The sequence below is a fragment of the Streptopelia decaocto genome, assembly GCF_964273445.1.
Source record: "Streptopelia decaocto genome assembly, chromosome: 5".
NCBI lineage: Eukaryota > Metazoa > Chordata > Aves > Columbiformes > Columbidae > Streptopelia > Streptopelia decaocto.
The window spans coordinates 66,527,218-66,544,019 of NC_138659.1; the positions used below are offsets into that span (position 1 = coordinate 66,527,218).

At 43.4% G+C, this 16,802-nt stretch overlaps 1 protein-coding gene across 6 annotated transcripts in view; it reads left to right on the forward strand.

The window, feature by feature from the left end:
- The window catches only part of GRK5 (G protein-coupled receptor kinase 5), a 173,751-nt gene that overhangs the window by 117,208 nt on the left and 39,741 nt on the right, over positions 1-16,802 (forward strand). For 5 of the 6 annotated variants that reach the window (XM_082053504.1, XM_082053501.1, XM_082053503.1 and 2 more), the window contains one exon: positions 5,293-5,370. In XM_082053504.1, coding sequence (XP_081909630.1) covers positions 5,293-5,370 — 78 coding nt within the window. Of the gene's footprint in view, positions 1-5,292; positions 5,371-16,802 lie in introns of those variants that run through there. The other variant, XM_082053506.1, reaches the window with a different exon arrangement.

Consider the following 16,802-nt stretch of genomic DNA (forward strand, 5'->3'; position numbering starts at 1 on the left):
CATGACAAGAGTCCTGACTTGACTAGATAAAATATCTAGTAAGAAGCACCAATAGCTGGAACTTGTGCCTGTGAATGCTTTGCATGCTTATCTGTGTGCACATAAATACAAAGATCTCCTATGAACAGTTCACCAGACCCTTATGTAGTCATTCAGATGAAGGAACTATGCAAACATAAACTATTATCATTAAATGGAGATGGTTTATGATTAAATCAGCTCTCCTATAAGCCCTTAACAAAGAATTCATACACAGCCCTCAAGCATGCTTTGCTGTGCTCACAAATATTTTAGCAACATCATACAACTTTGGAGCTGTTGAAAGACAACAATTCAAATAAGCATATGGGGATACGTTTCCTGTGGTGAAAGGCAGATTGGTGAGCAGGGAATCTGCTAGCAAGCCTTTCCCTCCCCCAGCCTGTGCCCCCAGCACAAGGAAGACATTTTTGACACTGAGGGTGGTGAGAGCCTGTCCCAGGTTGCCCAGAGAGGTGGTGGATGAACCATCCCTGGAGACATCCCAGGCCAGGCTGGACGGGGCTCTGAGCAACCTGAGCTGGTGAAGATGTCCCTGCTCATGGCAGGGGTGGCACTGGATGAGCATTGAATGTCCCTTCAACCCAAACCTTTCTATGGTTCTGTGATTCTAAGACGGTGGCAATTCAGTGGGGACCTCTCGCCTGTGTCCCCTTGTCAACAGCACATCCCCAAGGTGCCGGCTCCTGATGTTTCCCTCTTCTCTCCTCTGATTTTTGTGTGCCATTATAATGAAGACTGTAGCTTCTGGACTCTCTTTCCTGCTTTGTCTACTCACATTCTTGTTTGTTTTTTTTCTTCTTCAACATTTTAATGTGGACCCGATTTTGACTGACTGGAGGCAAACATAGCTAACTCTGGTCGAGGAGAAAATAACCTGACATTATTTTCTCTCTGCCCTGTATGATGTTACTTCTTTGCACTGGAGTCACACAGAAATACATCTTCTGGAGGAACATAGCCCCGCTGCCTCTCCAGGTTGTTTCTGCTTGTGCTATCTGGGCACAGGGGCTGGGGGGAGAGGTACGATCTCCTGCGATGGACTTTTCAGGTGAACGCTTCACTAGACATTAGACTTACCTGGGGTAAAAGGATGAGTGAGCATCCATTTAATGCCATTTGTAAAAACCCTGTCTTGCTGTTAGGGAGATTTCATTTGGTTAAGTCCCTTACATGGTATATAAACCATCTGTGTATGTGTGTCTTAAAGCTGTTCAAGGCTTTTTCATTCAGAAATGCCAGTTTGTTGATATCAACAAACTCATTAACTCAAAACGTGTTTTTAAACAGTCAAAAGGGCTCCTTTTGCCCTGTGCTTAAATATGAAAAATGTGGTTTCAAGTTCGCTTTTCATTTAGAAATGTGAGTTATTATGAATCCCAGCTGTTTGGGTTTTGCCTTCCAGTTTTCGGTCACAGATTTTAAATCTCAAGCAGAGGCAAGTGCAGGGGCTGGTGTGGAGCACAGAGCAACAACGGGGCAGAGCCTGGAGCTGGAGGAGGGAGCGGGAAGGAGCTGGAGTGCAGAGGGATGCTGGGGATGACACAGAGGGGAGCTGAGAAAGCAGAGGTGTAAAACTGGGACTGGAACTCCAGTAACCTCCTGCAGATGCTCAGAAGGTGACTCCACTGCTCCTGACTTCTACTGAGATGCCAAAACGGCTCTAGTGGGAGCACATGTTCCCATCTCCATCTCCTGGCGGGTACGAGGCACCGACTCCAGTGGCCATGCCATGCTCCCACAGGCAACCAGCAGCTACCTGCCATGGGAGAGAGTCCTCCCTTGGGCTCTTTCCTTCAATTATCACGTATTTTTAAGCCATACAGTTTCAGAAGCTCAAAGAATATTAAGAGGAAAATCAGACATTAGATAAAACGATGTGTGAATTAAGGTGGCTGATGCGAGCCCCGGCTGGGTCACTGTGCTATTGCCCAGGCGATGCTCCTCACCGGTCACAGGCACCTTCCAAGCCCTGAACCTCTTGCTCAGCCATCCCTGAGCCTACGGCCCCATCCCATAGCCTGCCACAAGCTGGACATTGCTCCCTTTCCCAGTGGAAATGTGATTTCCCGTCCAGTCTTGCTCAGCCCATCCCAAGAGCTGCTCCAAAGGGAAGGACACTTCAGAGCCCTGTGCCCTCATTCAGCCAGGGTTGCTTCTAGGGAAGCAGGAGCCACTGAAGTAACTACTACCTCCGAAACAGCAGCCAAAAGAAAAGCTAGCAACCAACGGCGGCCAGGCCACATCCTCTCGCCATTTGGACTGAAGGATCCAGAAGGAGCCTTCCCTGCAGCTCGTCCCATGCAGTCAGGGTGATCGTAAATCCTCCCCTCGTTTATGAGTTATGAATAGGGCCCTGTCTGACCTAAGTAGGGCATGGAGAAGCTATTAGACTTCAGAGCAGGAGCCTTGAAACACATGCTTGGATTCATCAAAGGAATAATGGAAAATATTCTGTTCCACATGGATTTTAAGTAATGATGTTATTTCTAGCAATTAGGGATTTGCAAACTGTAGCGGTGCTTTTGAGTGTTGTGGAAGAAGGGGATGTATCTTGTGATTTAAGCACAAGATTGAGAGTTGAGGACCTTGGGACACTTCCCAGGCATGCAGCAGCGTGAGCATGGGGACGTCATTCTGTCTGTCTCCATGGGCAGTTCTTCCTGTGGTAACAGCCCATGGCTGAAAAAGTACCAGTATCTGTCGCTGAATAGGTTGCAAGTGTCACTGAAGGAAGAAATAATAGTGAACTTAGAAACAGAATGAAACGGGATTCTAGTACTTGAGCTGCAGTGAAATCAACACTGTTCACAGTTGGAGCTTATGGTTCCTTCTCACATCTTCACTTGTCTGTCACTTCCTACCTTCACCGCCAGTGTTGTGTTTTCTGAGAATGTCAAATGTAAGTATAATTAAACTTTCCTTTTATTTCTTCCCAACTATCTTGTGATAGAATTAGATGCTCTGTATATGTGTGTGTGTGTTCATTTAGCTCTGCATGTGTTGGATCCCATCAGGAACCGCATTTTGAAACTCTGATCCAATTCCTGCTAAACTTCTGTCTTCTTCTGGCCTGTCCCGATTTGCTTGTTTTTGTAGAATTCAAATGGGACATAAATGTAATAGGATAACTGTGGCAAAAGAACACTGAATTTTTTACCACCCCCTGGTGCACTTCAAATGGCAGATGATGACTTTGAATCAGGTTTTATTTACTAGGGAGCTAATATGCTACCAGGATCCAGAATCTAAAAGTAAAGCAAAGAGAGACAAATGGTCATTCTTGGATAAATTGTAAATAAGATTGAAGGGAGGACTCAGAAGATCTAGCTGTTTCCATGCTGAGGCAATGCCAAGAAGTTCTCCTTTCTTTGTAGCCTTATACACAGACATTTACATCTAAGTACAATTATTTTCTTTTATTAAAATACATGGTTTCTGTTTTCTTTTATGTGAAAAACACCTAGTTTGCCTGTGAACCTGACCATAAACGGTAAGGTCCAAATAAGATGCAACTTTGACCTTTTAAAAAATTGATCCTTCTGTTGCTCTTGCCATTGCTTTATCTCCCAGCAAGGACTCATGGAGAAAAATGCTGTTAAGATGCTGTAAACATTCGAGGGTGTCTGTGCATTAAGAGCTGAAATGACCCATACCCAGATACCATCTAAAAGGGTAGGAAATTGGATGAAAGATTTTTTTAAAGCCTTGTGTTAAGTTTTATGAAAACATAATCAGTTCATCCCCAAAATGGTCACTAAAAGAGAAGTCCTGCACCTGTGGATTTTAGCTTTCAGTGTATTTTTCATCAGCAATCCAGGTTTCTCTGTTATTTGCAGTCATCAGCATTTCCCAAACCAAACCAGATAGTAATTCTAGATTGTTAAAGCAACTCGCTGGGTATGTGCATAAATATGTAGCTTCAGACTTCAGCTGCAATAGCTAAATGAGCACTGACCGGATAGATGGGTAATAACTTCATAACTCCCTTGTGGTTTTCGTGTCATTCCCGGGTCTGTGCAGCGAGGGGATCCATCGCAGCCCACCTGTGCATTTATTGCATGGGGCTGGGAGCAGCGCATACGGCTTCCAGTGGGCAATAGTTCTGAAATTTGTTCAGTTCACTCTGATCTAACTGGGTTTTTTTTGTAGCTTCCTCCTCATTTATCATCCCAGACAGCTTGTATTGGACCCGGTTACTTCACTGGTTTGGCAGGATTTTCTGGGATCCTTTTTCTAATATGAGCAGTCATGAATACCATTAGGCTTTTTGATTATTATTATTTCTGGAATATCTTTTGATCCTAAGACTAAAGCTTCGGATCCTGGGCAGTGCCGAGTGGGAATGTCTCTAAGAACTTGTCATTGTCATTTAGCCACTGAGGTCCCACGCTTGTTTCCTTCAAATACCCGCCATGGTTCCACAGCTCCAACAAAAGTGAGGAATGTCTTCATGGTGGACAAGTAATGCTGCCTTTGTTTCTTATATAAATGTTGTCCTAAAACTCATCCAAAGTCAGTAATGCTGCAATACAGAGAATAGTCAGAATTTTAAAATGTAAGTTTTTCTGGGGGAATGTGGTGAAGTCAAAGAGAATTTTGCCCGCAGTGTCTATTCCTCTAAATGGTCTCTCTTGTTTTATTTTGGTCCTAAGAAATCAGCTCTTAGATCTGCCGTCTGGAGGGCCTGGGTCAGGGATCTCTAAAAGTGATGGGCAAATCTCTCTGCTTTGCAGGAGTTTTAGACCAAGGGGAAGACGTAAATAAATAGGAAGGATACATGTGGCCAAAAAGACAGTCTACTGAAGGAGTGCACCTGGTGCTTGAAATACCACTGTAGCAAGAATTAATAAATATTCACTTTCTCTGCTATTCAGAGGAATGATTTTGGCTCCTGTGTCCACCTTCCCTTTGAGCAAAACCAAGTAAAGTTGCCATCTCCAGTCACTGAACGCTTTCTGAAAACTGGCTTGGCAAGGCTATGAAATATAAATGAATTAAATTTTATTGCTGTTAATTAAGAGGCATCATCTCAGAAAATGCACCACTACAGTTTAGTCAAAATATAGTGGAAGGTTTCTAATAGGATCGTGTGTGCAGGTTTTACTTCCATCAGAAAATGGTATTTATCCTCCAGATTTTTCAGACAGAGCGTTCCATTAAGGCCACATGCAAAATGAAGTTATAATGGTGAAATATGAGTGCAAATATTGACCTTTTTTTTTTTTTTTTTTTTTTTAATATCTGTTCCAGGCAGAATATGAAATTGCTCCAGATGAAAAGCTGGGAGAGAAAGGAAAGGAAATCATGATGAAATACCTCACCCCAGAGGTAAGGGGCAGCCAAAGTGGCATTACGGAAGGAACGCTGCAAGGCACACCTTTGCTAAACAAGGTTGTTATAGACTTTGTAAGCCAGACTCCTAAAATTTATGGTGGCAATCTCCAGTGAATAAACCTGCAGGTCTTATACAAACAGTCAGGGAGAAAAAAAATTATAATCCAATCCAGAAATTGACTTCTAAGGATGAACTTGAGTTTACTGGGGCTTAATTCATCTGGGGATGAGCAAGGGACTTCTTTGGTCTCGTTGTGCAAAACTCTACATCTGTGGTGCAAGGCAAGAGACCCCAGCTGTTACCAACAGACACCACAATTATTTCCTATCCAGCTGAAAATTTATTTCATATACTTTTTTTTGTAGAAAGCACCAGCAAAAATGGTCTTTAGTATGAAAATTGGTATGAAAATTCCCACTGCTCCCCCCTCACCATTTACCCCCCAGAGTATCCAGGGACATGCAAGGCTGATGTGAGACAGGGTGTTCTGGAGCTGGGAGCTGCTGTCACCGCTGCCGGTTCCTGAGTGTTTTCCACAGGGTGGCACTCCAAACGGAACTGCAAAGCTGCTGCTGGAATTTTGGACAGGCTGCACTGGGACTAACCCTTTTTTTTAGGGGGGGCAGTTTCGATCATTTACTGACTCCATTTAACCTTTGCAACAAAAGTCACTGCCAGTAAGCAATAAACATGCGACTTCAAACAGAAGAACAATCCTAGGATTTTTCCTAAGTTGCTTGCATAAGAGTAATCAAGATGCACAATTGCTGCTTTAACTGTTTTATGGGAGAAATATGTTTGACCTTCGGGAGAATTAATTGCATTTTTGGCAGATGTCTTTTTAAAGCCTTTAAATGGTACAATATGTTTTGGAGGTGCAGGGGCAGAGCAGACCACTTTTTTTTTTCCTAGTCTGTCATTTTCCTACAATAAATTTCAATGCATACTTTGGGTTATCTCAGGCTGCATTTTGGGATCTGGTTTCACTTACTGAGCCTGGCTAGTGTCATGTGCAGCCATTGAGCGCCGCTAGTCCGAGTTCCAGCTGCCCATTCATTAGGGGCATGAAGTTCCACTGCTTTTCAAACCCACCAAAATGACCATTTGTCTTAAATTTTCTGTCAACAGAGGAACAAGGGACAAATACTAAGGGAAAAGATTTCCCACTGCCCTAGTTCTTATCTGGAGATGGTGATAGGCATTTTGCTGATAGCGAGGCTAGTAAAGTGAGAGAGGGATAGTGCTGCTTTGTTTCAGATGGTCTTGGTGCAGGTTTCCAGACACCAAATCCCTTCCCTGGTGTCCCTTGGCACTCCTGCTATCCTCATCCATTTGTCATCAGCCCCATAGTGCAGCAGAAACACGTGGCATAGTTCAGTGGGGTAAGTGAATGTGCAGTGAAGACCAATCTGGGAGCAGTCGCTTCTTCATCAAGAAAAAATGGTGGTGTTAGAGGAAGGGAAATTATTTGGTCTCCAGAGCTGGAGTCTATGCTCCCCACTTCATATTTGACGTGTGTACCTGGTTTCTCAGTAGGTAAAATGGGCACAGGATATTTACAGTCTGTTCTGAAACTTTTCTACTATTTGCAAGTTCCCTTAACATCTTTGGGCAGAAGGAAACACAAAGTTGTGCTCCTTCACTTGTAATTTAAAACTGCCTCCCTGGTGGTGATGCTTTAACGTCTGCATTGGCCTTGCCGCACTTTGTTATTTTTTAATAGGAAACTTCTGCCTCTTGCCAGCGGGATGTTGAAGCCCTGGGTAGCAGAAAATACTTCCTAGAGGTGAGGTTGACTGTGCCATAGCAATGGGCTGAATGCTCGATTCTCCAACAGGTCTCCCACAAAAAAAGACTTGAAAAACTAGAGCAAGGCCTAGGTTAATTTTCATTTCTTTTTAGATACTAAGGTACTCAGGTCAGGAGTTTGGATGGCCTACTGGCCTTTCTTGTGAAGAAAGAGAAATAAGAACCTGCAAAGGACAGATCTGAAGCTGTTAGAAGTCAGTGATTCAAAGCCAGGTTAGATGCTTGCAGTCAAGAGGAATGAATCTGGACCCAAATGCCCTAATGGAATATCGTCCTGGCCAGCAAAGAAGCCTTCTTTTTATTAGAAGCAACATTTCTCCATTTAGTTATCAGTTCCTTGAAAGACAGAAATTGCCACTGATTCCAAAGGCTTCTGCTTTCATAGGAACGCTCCTTTTAAGTAGGCGTGTGTCTGTTCTTCAAAGAACCTGATTGTCTTGATATAAAAATAGTGTGACATACAGCTTGACTGATAGAATAAAATTACAGGTTTAGTTCTTGGACAGATAATTCAGTCTTATAACGTATTTTTACCAGAGCACATGATCAGAAGCAAAATGAAAACAAAAAGTAGACCTCACACTCTTTAATATTTATAAATGATTTTTGGTTCTTGCTTAGATTTTTAAATTTCATACATATTTAGCATACAATGTGTCAGTATATCATCCCTCCGAAGTGCATTCATTTGCATAGGGAACATGCACTTTATTTAATAAAACATATACTACTTGCTCAGCAGAAAGGAAAAGACTTTCCCAGATGAACAGACATCGCACCAGTACAGACGCAGGTGGCCGCTGTCTGCAGGACGGTGCCGCACCGCACGGTTTTATCGCAAACTCAAACGTGTGGGAGCAGCGAATTCGCGTGTGGAGAGCTCTGGGTGAGAACATTCAGCATCAGCCCCGAGGCTGCTAAACAAACTCAGCATTTGCCAGGACTGCCGAGCGGGGAGGCACTTTTTCAAGTAATCCCAGTCCTGGCGCTTCACAACCTTAACATCCTGAACAGCCCCTTCGTGCTCACAGGGGAAGTTGAGGTCTAGCAGCCTTTTGTCGTGGTTGAAACGAGGGGTGGCATGAGCAGGTCAGGATTCCACCATCTCCCTGGCCTACAGGCAACAGCGATGACAAGTTCTAAATGTGTACTTGGAAGGGAAAACAGGTGGTTTGGGCCTCTCGAAGAAGTGTCACGTAGGAACACCCCTAGGGATGCGGTAGAGTCCTCATCACTGGTGGTTTTCAAGATGCTGTTGGATAGGGTGCTAGAGAAGCTCATCTAACTCCCTTTCCCATGAAAGGTTGGAGCAGATGATCTTGAAAGGTCCCTTCTGACCTGAGCTTTTCTATGATTCTATGTGCTCGGGTCCTCACCTAGGAAGACATTACTATTTCCTCTCTCTTGCCTAAAGTTTGTTGAAACGTTTGTATCCATCAGGCCATTCTGAACTATTTGATGGGAGTGACATGTAAGGCGTACACGCCGAGGATGCCGAAATACAGATGTTTTCCTGGTTTCCTCAGCAGCTTCACTTGAGCGGTGAGCAGGAGAGTGAAAGCCCACGGGAGGGGTGTCCTGTAGCTGAAGACACCTCCTGTCCTTGAAACATGCTCTGAAGAATTGTTACCCTGCTCCTCCAAGGAGGTCCAGCTGTGAGCTGGCTACTCCTCAGGGGCTAAGTGGGGATGAGCACTGGTGGGAGAGACTTGTTCATTAAGAGGAAGGGACCTAACGAGACATGTGCCACCTCGACCGTTAAGAGGAAGAGACCCAACAAGACGTGTGATCTGACGGGAGCTCCACCTGCAGCTGCCTTTGCTTAACAGGAGCAGCGCAATAGTTCTTGACTAGACTCCTGCTTCTTCAAGAGGGGCTTTAAAAGTTTCCGTGAAAAAGGCACTTAAAGCTGCCTTCTTGACTTAATAAGCCTGTAGGGCAAAAGTCCAACCCACAGGAAGTCTGAAATTTCTGAGGTTGTGAAATATGATGGTAAAACTGCTAAAATGAATTGGTCACAAATATTTCTTTCCTGGCTTTTCCTAATCTCAACAGTTGAGTGGGAATGTTTCAGCTTTATGTTCCAGTTCTGTCTGTAACTGGAAAAGGCCTCAGTGCTCTGTGGAACAGTTGAGTTAAGCTGAACCCAGCCTGGCTTCTTTACCTGGCTGCTTCTTTTACTGGAAGAGCAGAGAGATGTGTTTACCTTTTTACGGCTTTGAAATTGGAGTTTTGCACGTCCGTGCAGCATTTTTGCCTTCCTGCCTGCCAGCTGCCATGCCATACTCTACTAAATCACTAGCCCATTATTTTCTTTTTCACTGTAAATCACCTTGAGATACTTTGAGAGATGATATATAAAACTAAATTGATTTGAAATGGCTCTTAAGACAGACTCCATATGCCATTATAGTTTATATTTGGACTCAGCTGGGTACTAAAAATGTTACTGAATAGGATGTCTAATGTGTATTGTTGTCCCCATTAATATACTTCACAGAATATGAAGAACAGCAACAGCATTAGTTTTGTTATCTGAATTCCTGCTCGGTTTCCTTTCCTCCAGGAAACGTACAGAATAAAGGCCGTGGTTGCAATTTCTTTCTTTGCTGCAAGAGGTTTGCTGGACACAGCACTAACCTCCTCACTCCAGTCTAGAGCTAGCAATGGGTATTTTGCCAAATGAAAATATGTCTTTGTTTTTATGAACAATTATAGGATAAGGAAGGGAGGGAAAAGCCCCATGAAAGGGAAACCGGCTGATCAGCAGTGCCTGGCCTTCCACTCGTCTACCAGCTAAAGCATACTCTTCTGTCAAATCGGTTCTTTATGGAGAAGAAAATATCTATGTAATACGGGTGAGATGAAATTAAAATGATATATGAGCCCTTCTGCTGGACAAAGCTGTGCAGCTGAGTCCCAGCTCCTGCTCACAAACGCCCTCACTCAGCTCTGGGCATTGGCAAAGAGTAGTTTTCTTTTTGCACACCATTGCTTTCATCTTGATGCCAAGGATCTTTGCTTTCTTCCTATTTTCACCACCAAAATAAATGCAAACTTCAGCACTTGCGCTTCTGAGTGAGTCATCTGCGCTGATCACTAAAGCCTTCCATCGCCCGTAAGGAAAGTTTCATGTATAACTTTTTAGTGATTCTGGCTGAACCCTGGAAGGGCAGGTCGCATTGGATTCAAGTACTGAGCCCTCATCCTCTAACTGTTTAGTTTCACTTAATGGCTTCTAAGGAACGCGTTATAATTAGGTTTTGGAATGGCCAAAACAAAAGCTGAATGTCACTATAAGGGAAGCTCTGAAAGAACGAACCATTAAGCTTCTGTAAAGCAATCTGCAGAGTTTAATGCAAGACAGAGGCTTTCTGTTGTGAAAGGTGAGCCTTCAGGGACTGCTTTCTACATTGTTACCTTCCTCGTACAATTCAGCTTATATCACTTACATCCAGCGAGTCATCTCCATCTCCCTGTAAGCTTATTATCTTGCTGATAAAAGGCCAACACAATATTGCTTTTCACCAGCTACAGCGGATGGGCCCTTAAGGCTTGGTCCAAGAGTTATCTCCACAGCTAGTTTTCAAATTTTTCTAAAGCATACACATTTAATTAATGACCCAATTGAAGTGAGCAATGAATGAAGTGCCTGTCTGAACAGAGTGTGTTACATGGATTCAGGATGGGCGAGAATTATTTACTTGCTCAAAGCATTATTCGCTGTGTCCTTTGGGTTCCTACTGGGAGACTTTTTCAGGATGCTAAATACTTAAGTAGAAATCCTGGCCTTACTTGAGCCAAGGGAAGTTTTGCCATTTAATTAATTGCCCTGGGACTTTACCCTTTGACTCAATGGATTTCTCATCTCCCCTTTCTATTGACTTCGCTACTCTACGGGCACCATTTTAAGCAGAGATGATAGCATTACTTAGGCCTGTGCTTTGCAGCTAGCATAATCGATACATAATCCAGTCTCTAGAGGAATCAATACATAATTGTTGTTGTTCCAGAGACAGGCGATCAATATCTCTGCTGATCACTATGTCTTAGTCCAGGAAAGTACCTTCTCAGCGTACTTTCTGCATCGGCTCATCTTTCCCAAGTTCAATTCTGGGAAAATATCTGAGCAGCAGAACAGCAACCTTGTTACTCAAATTAATGCTTTCTAATCGGAATATATTTTAGTAAGCATTCTTCCGTCAGGGGCCAGGCTGTAATATAGCGTGGCAGAGGAATCTGAAAAATCACAGTGTTGCCTTGATTAGGAGTCGCTTTGCTGTGGTCTCAGACTGAAAGGCATTTTCTCACGGTTGGGTCAAGTCCTATTTCCTCATCCTTTACCCACTGTTTATAATATAAACGTTAGTTAACTAAACACTGAGGGGTTTTGTCTCTTGCAGTGGTGCCAAATGGCATGAGAGGCTATGGAATCAGCATGAAGTCTGCTCTGTCCTGGTGAAGCAGGTCCTGGGGCAGTCCTGTGTCCCGTGCTTTAGACTTAAGGAGGGCTGCGTTTGCAATGCTGTTGCCCAGACTTCTTGAAATTTTGGGCTGGACTCATTAACTACACTGGTTTTATGTTATGTGCTATTAGTTGAAGCCCTGCTTTTCCTTCCTTCTTGTTTTGGAGAGGTTACACTCCCAAGTTCACATGCTTATTAGCTGTTTGTCATTTGTGGTCAGGAAAACCATTTGGATGATCTGGTCAGTGGGCAGAAGCCTTCTAGCTTCCCTGAGTTTGCCAGAACGACGCTGACTTGACCCTTTGGAACATGGAAACTTGCTTCAGCTAATTGAAGTCAACCACACATGTAAAGCTGGCTGACATCTGCCTGCTGGGGCGGGGCAGCCCCCCCAGGCTGCTCTGACTCTTCTCGGACACCAGCCAGGCCACCAGAAAAGGCTGAGGACACTGTGAAAATACAGAGACATCTGCTCAGGGTTATCTGACAACAGGAAGGATGCACTTGCCTGCCCTTGGCTAATGAGTATGCTCATTATGGTTTCCTCCTCTTGTTTTCAGGGGGGGTCATGTTTTTATCCCCTCTGCATACCCCTCATCACTTATCTTCAGTTCATATGGATTGTCCAATGGCCAGGGAAGTTAATTCTGAGCTTTTAAGGTTCATTCAGCTTCCCCAGAAATAGCCTCTTCTGCCTGAAAATTTTGCCCACATGGGAAACGAAGGAATCAGCCTTTTCCGACTGTCTGAAGCACTGGCTTGCATGGTATCCAGAAATCTGCGAGAGATGGGTTTTGTGCATTTGCGCAGAATGACATTAAAATAGACATTAAAATTGAGTCCAGGCTCTTACACTCCCAACACACACACTGCAGCCTTGGTTGTCCAGACACAGGGAGATCTGCACATGAGAGGTGAGATAGATGAGGTGACTCCTTCTGTACGCTGACTATACAGAGAGCCCAGGGAGACTTTAAGTGTCTCTGTTTTGGGGTGATTGTAGTGCAATGAGGTGAATTCCATGCTAGGTGTAATGCAGAACATGTGAAATTACATTGCCTGGCATATCCGCACAGGTTTCTGTGCATGATTTCTCAATACGCTTTGAACACCTGACCTCTATGGCCCTTCTACCCACCCGCTGCGACTTGCAGCAGCTTTCCTGCTTGGTTCAGCTCTGGATTTCTGAAGCTAAAAGAGTAATGGGTCAATAAATGTCTCTCTGAGCTCAGAGTGCATTGTGCTAAACTTGGAAACTGTATGCTTGATCGTAACAAAGGAGAGAATGAAGAGGCTCATGATGAGCATGGAAGTTAAATATTCCTTATTTCTCCCACATAATAGGAAATTAGGACTCTAGAAAAACATCTAGAGACCTCAGCAGCTGAGTAGCCTCACAAGGACCGGCCAGGCAAATTCAGATGAGGTGCCTGGGTCTGGCACCTTTGGCTGGGATGATGTAACTATTAATAATAGAAGAATATAACAGAAGAATCATGAAGCAAATAGTTTTAGAATGTGTTATTTTAGATTGGAACTGGGAATCATAGCATTACAATAAGAAATGTTTTAAATTTAACAGAAAATACATGTATTTGGATTCATTAAAATATCACTACATAAGTGTAAAAAATAAGAAAGTAAGAATTATTTTAAAACCACCAACATGTGTAAGTTGTGGAAATGTGGCACTTCAAACTATTAATGTTTTTTGGGTTTTTTTTCTCAGTAATGCAACTACACTTAGAAAACTCACTTAACCAGCAAGCCAAGCCTCAGCTTGTATGTTAATTTATTATTTTTCGATCAAGCCAGACTCTGACCTGAGTCAAAGATCAAGTGTATAGCAAGTTTATTATCCTGGCACAGATGCTGTTTGTCCAAAAGCAAAGCTGAGGAAGAGAGGAATAGGCCACTGCAAACACTGTGTCATCTCCTGCAGTAAATATCTCCCCTCTGGGTTTTTTGCTGATGGCTATTACCGCATGATCGTTAATGGATCGTGTGACAGAGGTGATTAGGGAATGCCCCGTTTCCAGCCGTGCCAGGTAGTGATTTTGTTTGCTCTTGTGGGTGTTTCCAGTCTTTCTGTGAGTGGGCCGCTGCTTCCTGCCTAATGTTTATTTAATTCACTTCCTAATCCTTGTCAAGGCTTTTCCAAACTATCTTTTGGTTTTTCATTTCTTCATTCAAGTGTTTCCTCAGGATTTTGACCTGATAGTGGCCAGAGATGAAGGCAAATTTTGCACAATCCCCACTGCACGACAGCCATTGACCGGAGAGCAGCCTGGATCAGGTCTGCACACTGAGCTCCCTTTGCACAAAGCAAACGGCTCGTGGACCCCAGTGTGAGGATGGCTTGCAAGGGAAGGGTTACTCGTGTGTACAGGTTTATGTCTCAGAGGAGAGAATTCAAGCAGGGATCTATTTGTTTTCCTGCAAGAAAGCCATTCGATAACGTTGAGGTTGTAAATGAGTGTTTATAGATTTAGGGATTCTTTTTTTTATTTTAATGGAACAAATGACGTTTGCTTTACCAGAGGAAGCCAAGCTATGACTATTGCAACATAAGGTTGCTTGCTAATGTTTCGGTTATCCATCAGTGCGGGAGGACATTAAAAGGTAGAAAGGTTCTGATAAGAGGCTGGACACTGGATGCTATCCAAACCTATTAAGCACATGTGATGACAGAAAAAAAATCCTTCTGACAACAGAAGCTTTCAAAATTATCCTGTCATCTTTGTTGCCACTAATGGTGAGAACACTGTTCTTGTCCCCAAATGCTTTATCAAACATCTGGCTGCTGTAGTAATGTACTACAGCAATGACTCCGTTGGCTCGCTAACAAAGGAGGTTACCTTTTCAACTGGTGATGCTCCAAGGATTGTGTGAGTTCCCTAACTTTTGAGTAGCTAAAAAAATCCTGGTTATTATTAATTAGTTTTCTTCTCTATTCTGTTTCATAAGCTGCCCCCGTCATCCTGCTGACAGCTACTGATACTGGTTATTTCATCTGTGCTTTCATTCTTTAATCTGTGTACAAATTGCTTTTAAAGCAGAAAAAAGGCAACAAGTAAAACATAATTTCCCTTCCACTACTTTAAAGCAAGCTTATGTAAAACAATTTTAGGTCGCTAGTTTATGAGCACCCCTACACCAATTAACCTGTGTGTCTATAGAAAGGAGGAAAAATTTGTTTCTTCGGTAAAGAGGTCTCTATAAGCAGGTTTCTAAAGAATTATTTAAACAGTACGAGTGGGGAAGGACTAGTGTTTAAAGATAGTGGAAAATGTCTTGCCAAGGACTTCTCATGAGGCCCAGTTTCTCACGAATTGAAGTCAAAAGCATAGCTTCCATAGTGACCAGTTTAGGTCCTTAATCTAAGCTGTACCAAAAACCCCACAGCTGGTTGGGATTGCAGGGAGTGTTTTGACTTAACTGAAAAGTATAAAGTCTGCAGCTGATTCACTGCACTTGCAAAAGAAGCTGATGAAACAACTCAATTTTGTCTGATGGGACATTTTATTATTTCAAAATTGCTTTCTGCGGGGCTTTGAGTGTTTCAGATTTATTCTGGTCACCTGTAGGAGCCAGAAGGAAATATCTCCTTCTTGATCTAGCCAATCTTTTCCTTTGTTGCTCCGAAACTCATGTTGTGATTACATGCCCAGATTTTTCTGAATCAAATAATATAACATTCCAAGGAAACCACACTTGGATCGAAGGTATTTATGGAGGAAATGTTTTGACTCACAGCATTTGCCTGGCAGTTGCTTGTTTGCCACCATCAGGAACAGAAATGCAGTTTCTAGAAAGGAGCATTTTCCTTTCAGTGGTAGCAGCTACAAAAACGTCTACTGAGAACAGGAAAAACAAGGTATAGCTGGATAGCAGATCCTATTGCTGATCAACAGGAGAGCCATGAAAAATGCTTTATATTCTTTCTGTGCTCTTGTCAGAAAGGAAACCTCAGAGGTTGCTGCGTTTCTCCAAGGAAGGGCATAGTTCAGGACTACAACCAGTACCCCAGCACCAAAAAGGAAGGGTGATGGAAACCAGAGGAATTTCTCCTTTTCCTGCCAGTGAGCTTGCCAAGGCCCAAATGCAGCCCAGCAAGTCTGGAGCAAACAAGTCAGCCTGAAGCGACATCAGATCTTCTGCAGTAAATGAGTTCATGAACGAAGGTCGTTAGCATCGCCTGTTATGATGGATTAGTACAACCTCTCCAGGCAGAAGAACATGTTCAGCTGTTTGCTGAGGGCTCTGTTGTCTTCAGTCATTGTATTTTTCTGTGTCAACATGTTTTGATGGTTTAGTGGAATATGAAGGAAAACAGATTCATCGTGACTCCAGATCAGCTTGCAGCTACAAAACAAGCCCCACAGTTGATAGGCCCTGCTGATTTGCTTCATTTAGCTACCAGCAAGTGATCCTGCCCTCAGTACTGTAAATACCATTTGATCAGAGAACAGGATGGGGTTCAATTTTTTTCCCCTGTCACTGACCCACTCTATAATCCTGGGTGAGGCATTTCATGTCTTTGGCCCCTATTCCCACTCCCAGGGCTGGTGTGATCAGTTTTCTTTGGAAGCTTTAGCTCTCATGACATGTGTATGTAGTGCCTGGCATTACACTCTCAGGTATAATGTCTACACGCTGTCGTAACAGATAAATTGCTACTAATAACCCAGCTGCTCTCCATGCTCCCCGTCCACCTCACTGCCAGTTCCTACATCTGTCATCTCAAAGCAAATATCCTGGAATTATGAAGCCTTGTGCTTTACTGGTTTGCCTCATACAGACCCAGATGACTTTGTGGTAGGAAAAAAAAATAAAAAGAAAATGCAGAAGTTGATTGCTTAAAATGTTGCAGCTGCTCCTGATGTAGAATTGGCTGTTTACTACATATACAGCTAAAACTGAGCAGAAAAGATCAGACACGGGGCAAGCAAAAAGAACGCTCCAACATTTTTGTGCATAACAACAAAAGCGTCAGGAGGCTGCGTGTGCTGTGACAGTGCTGGGGACCATTCCCTAACCAGCTTGAAACACACACCTAACCTGGGCTTCCCAAAATCAGAGTGCCACTGAGACACTTCTCCTCCATTGCTTTCCTCTGCGTTTCTCACCATCAGCACCTTCTCCCTTCC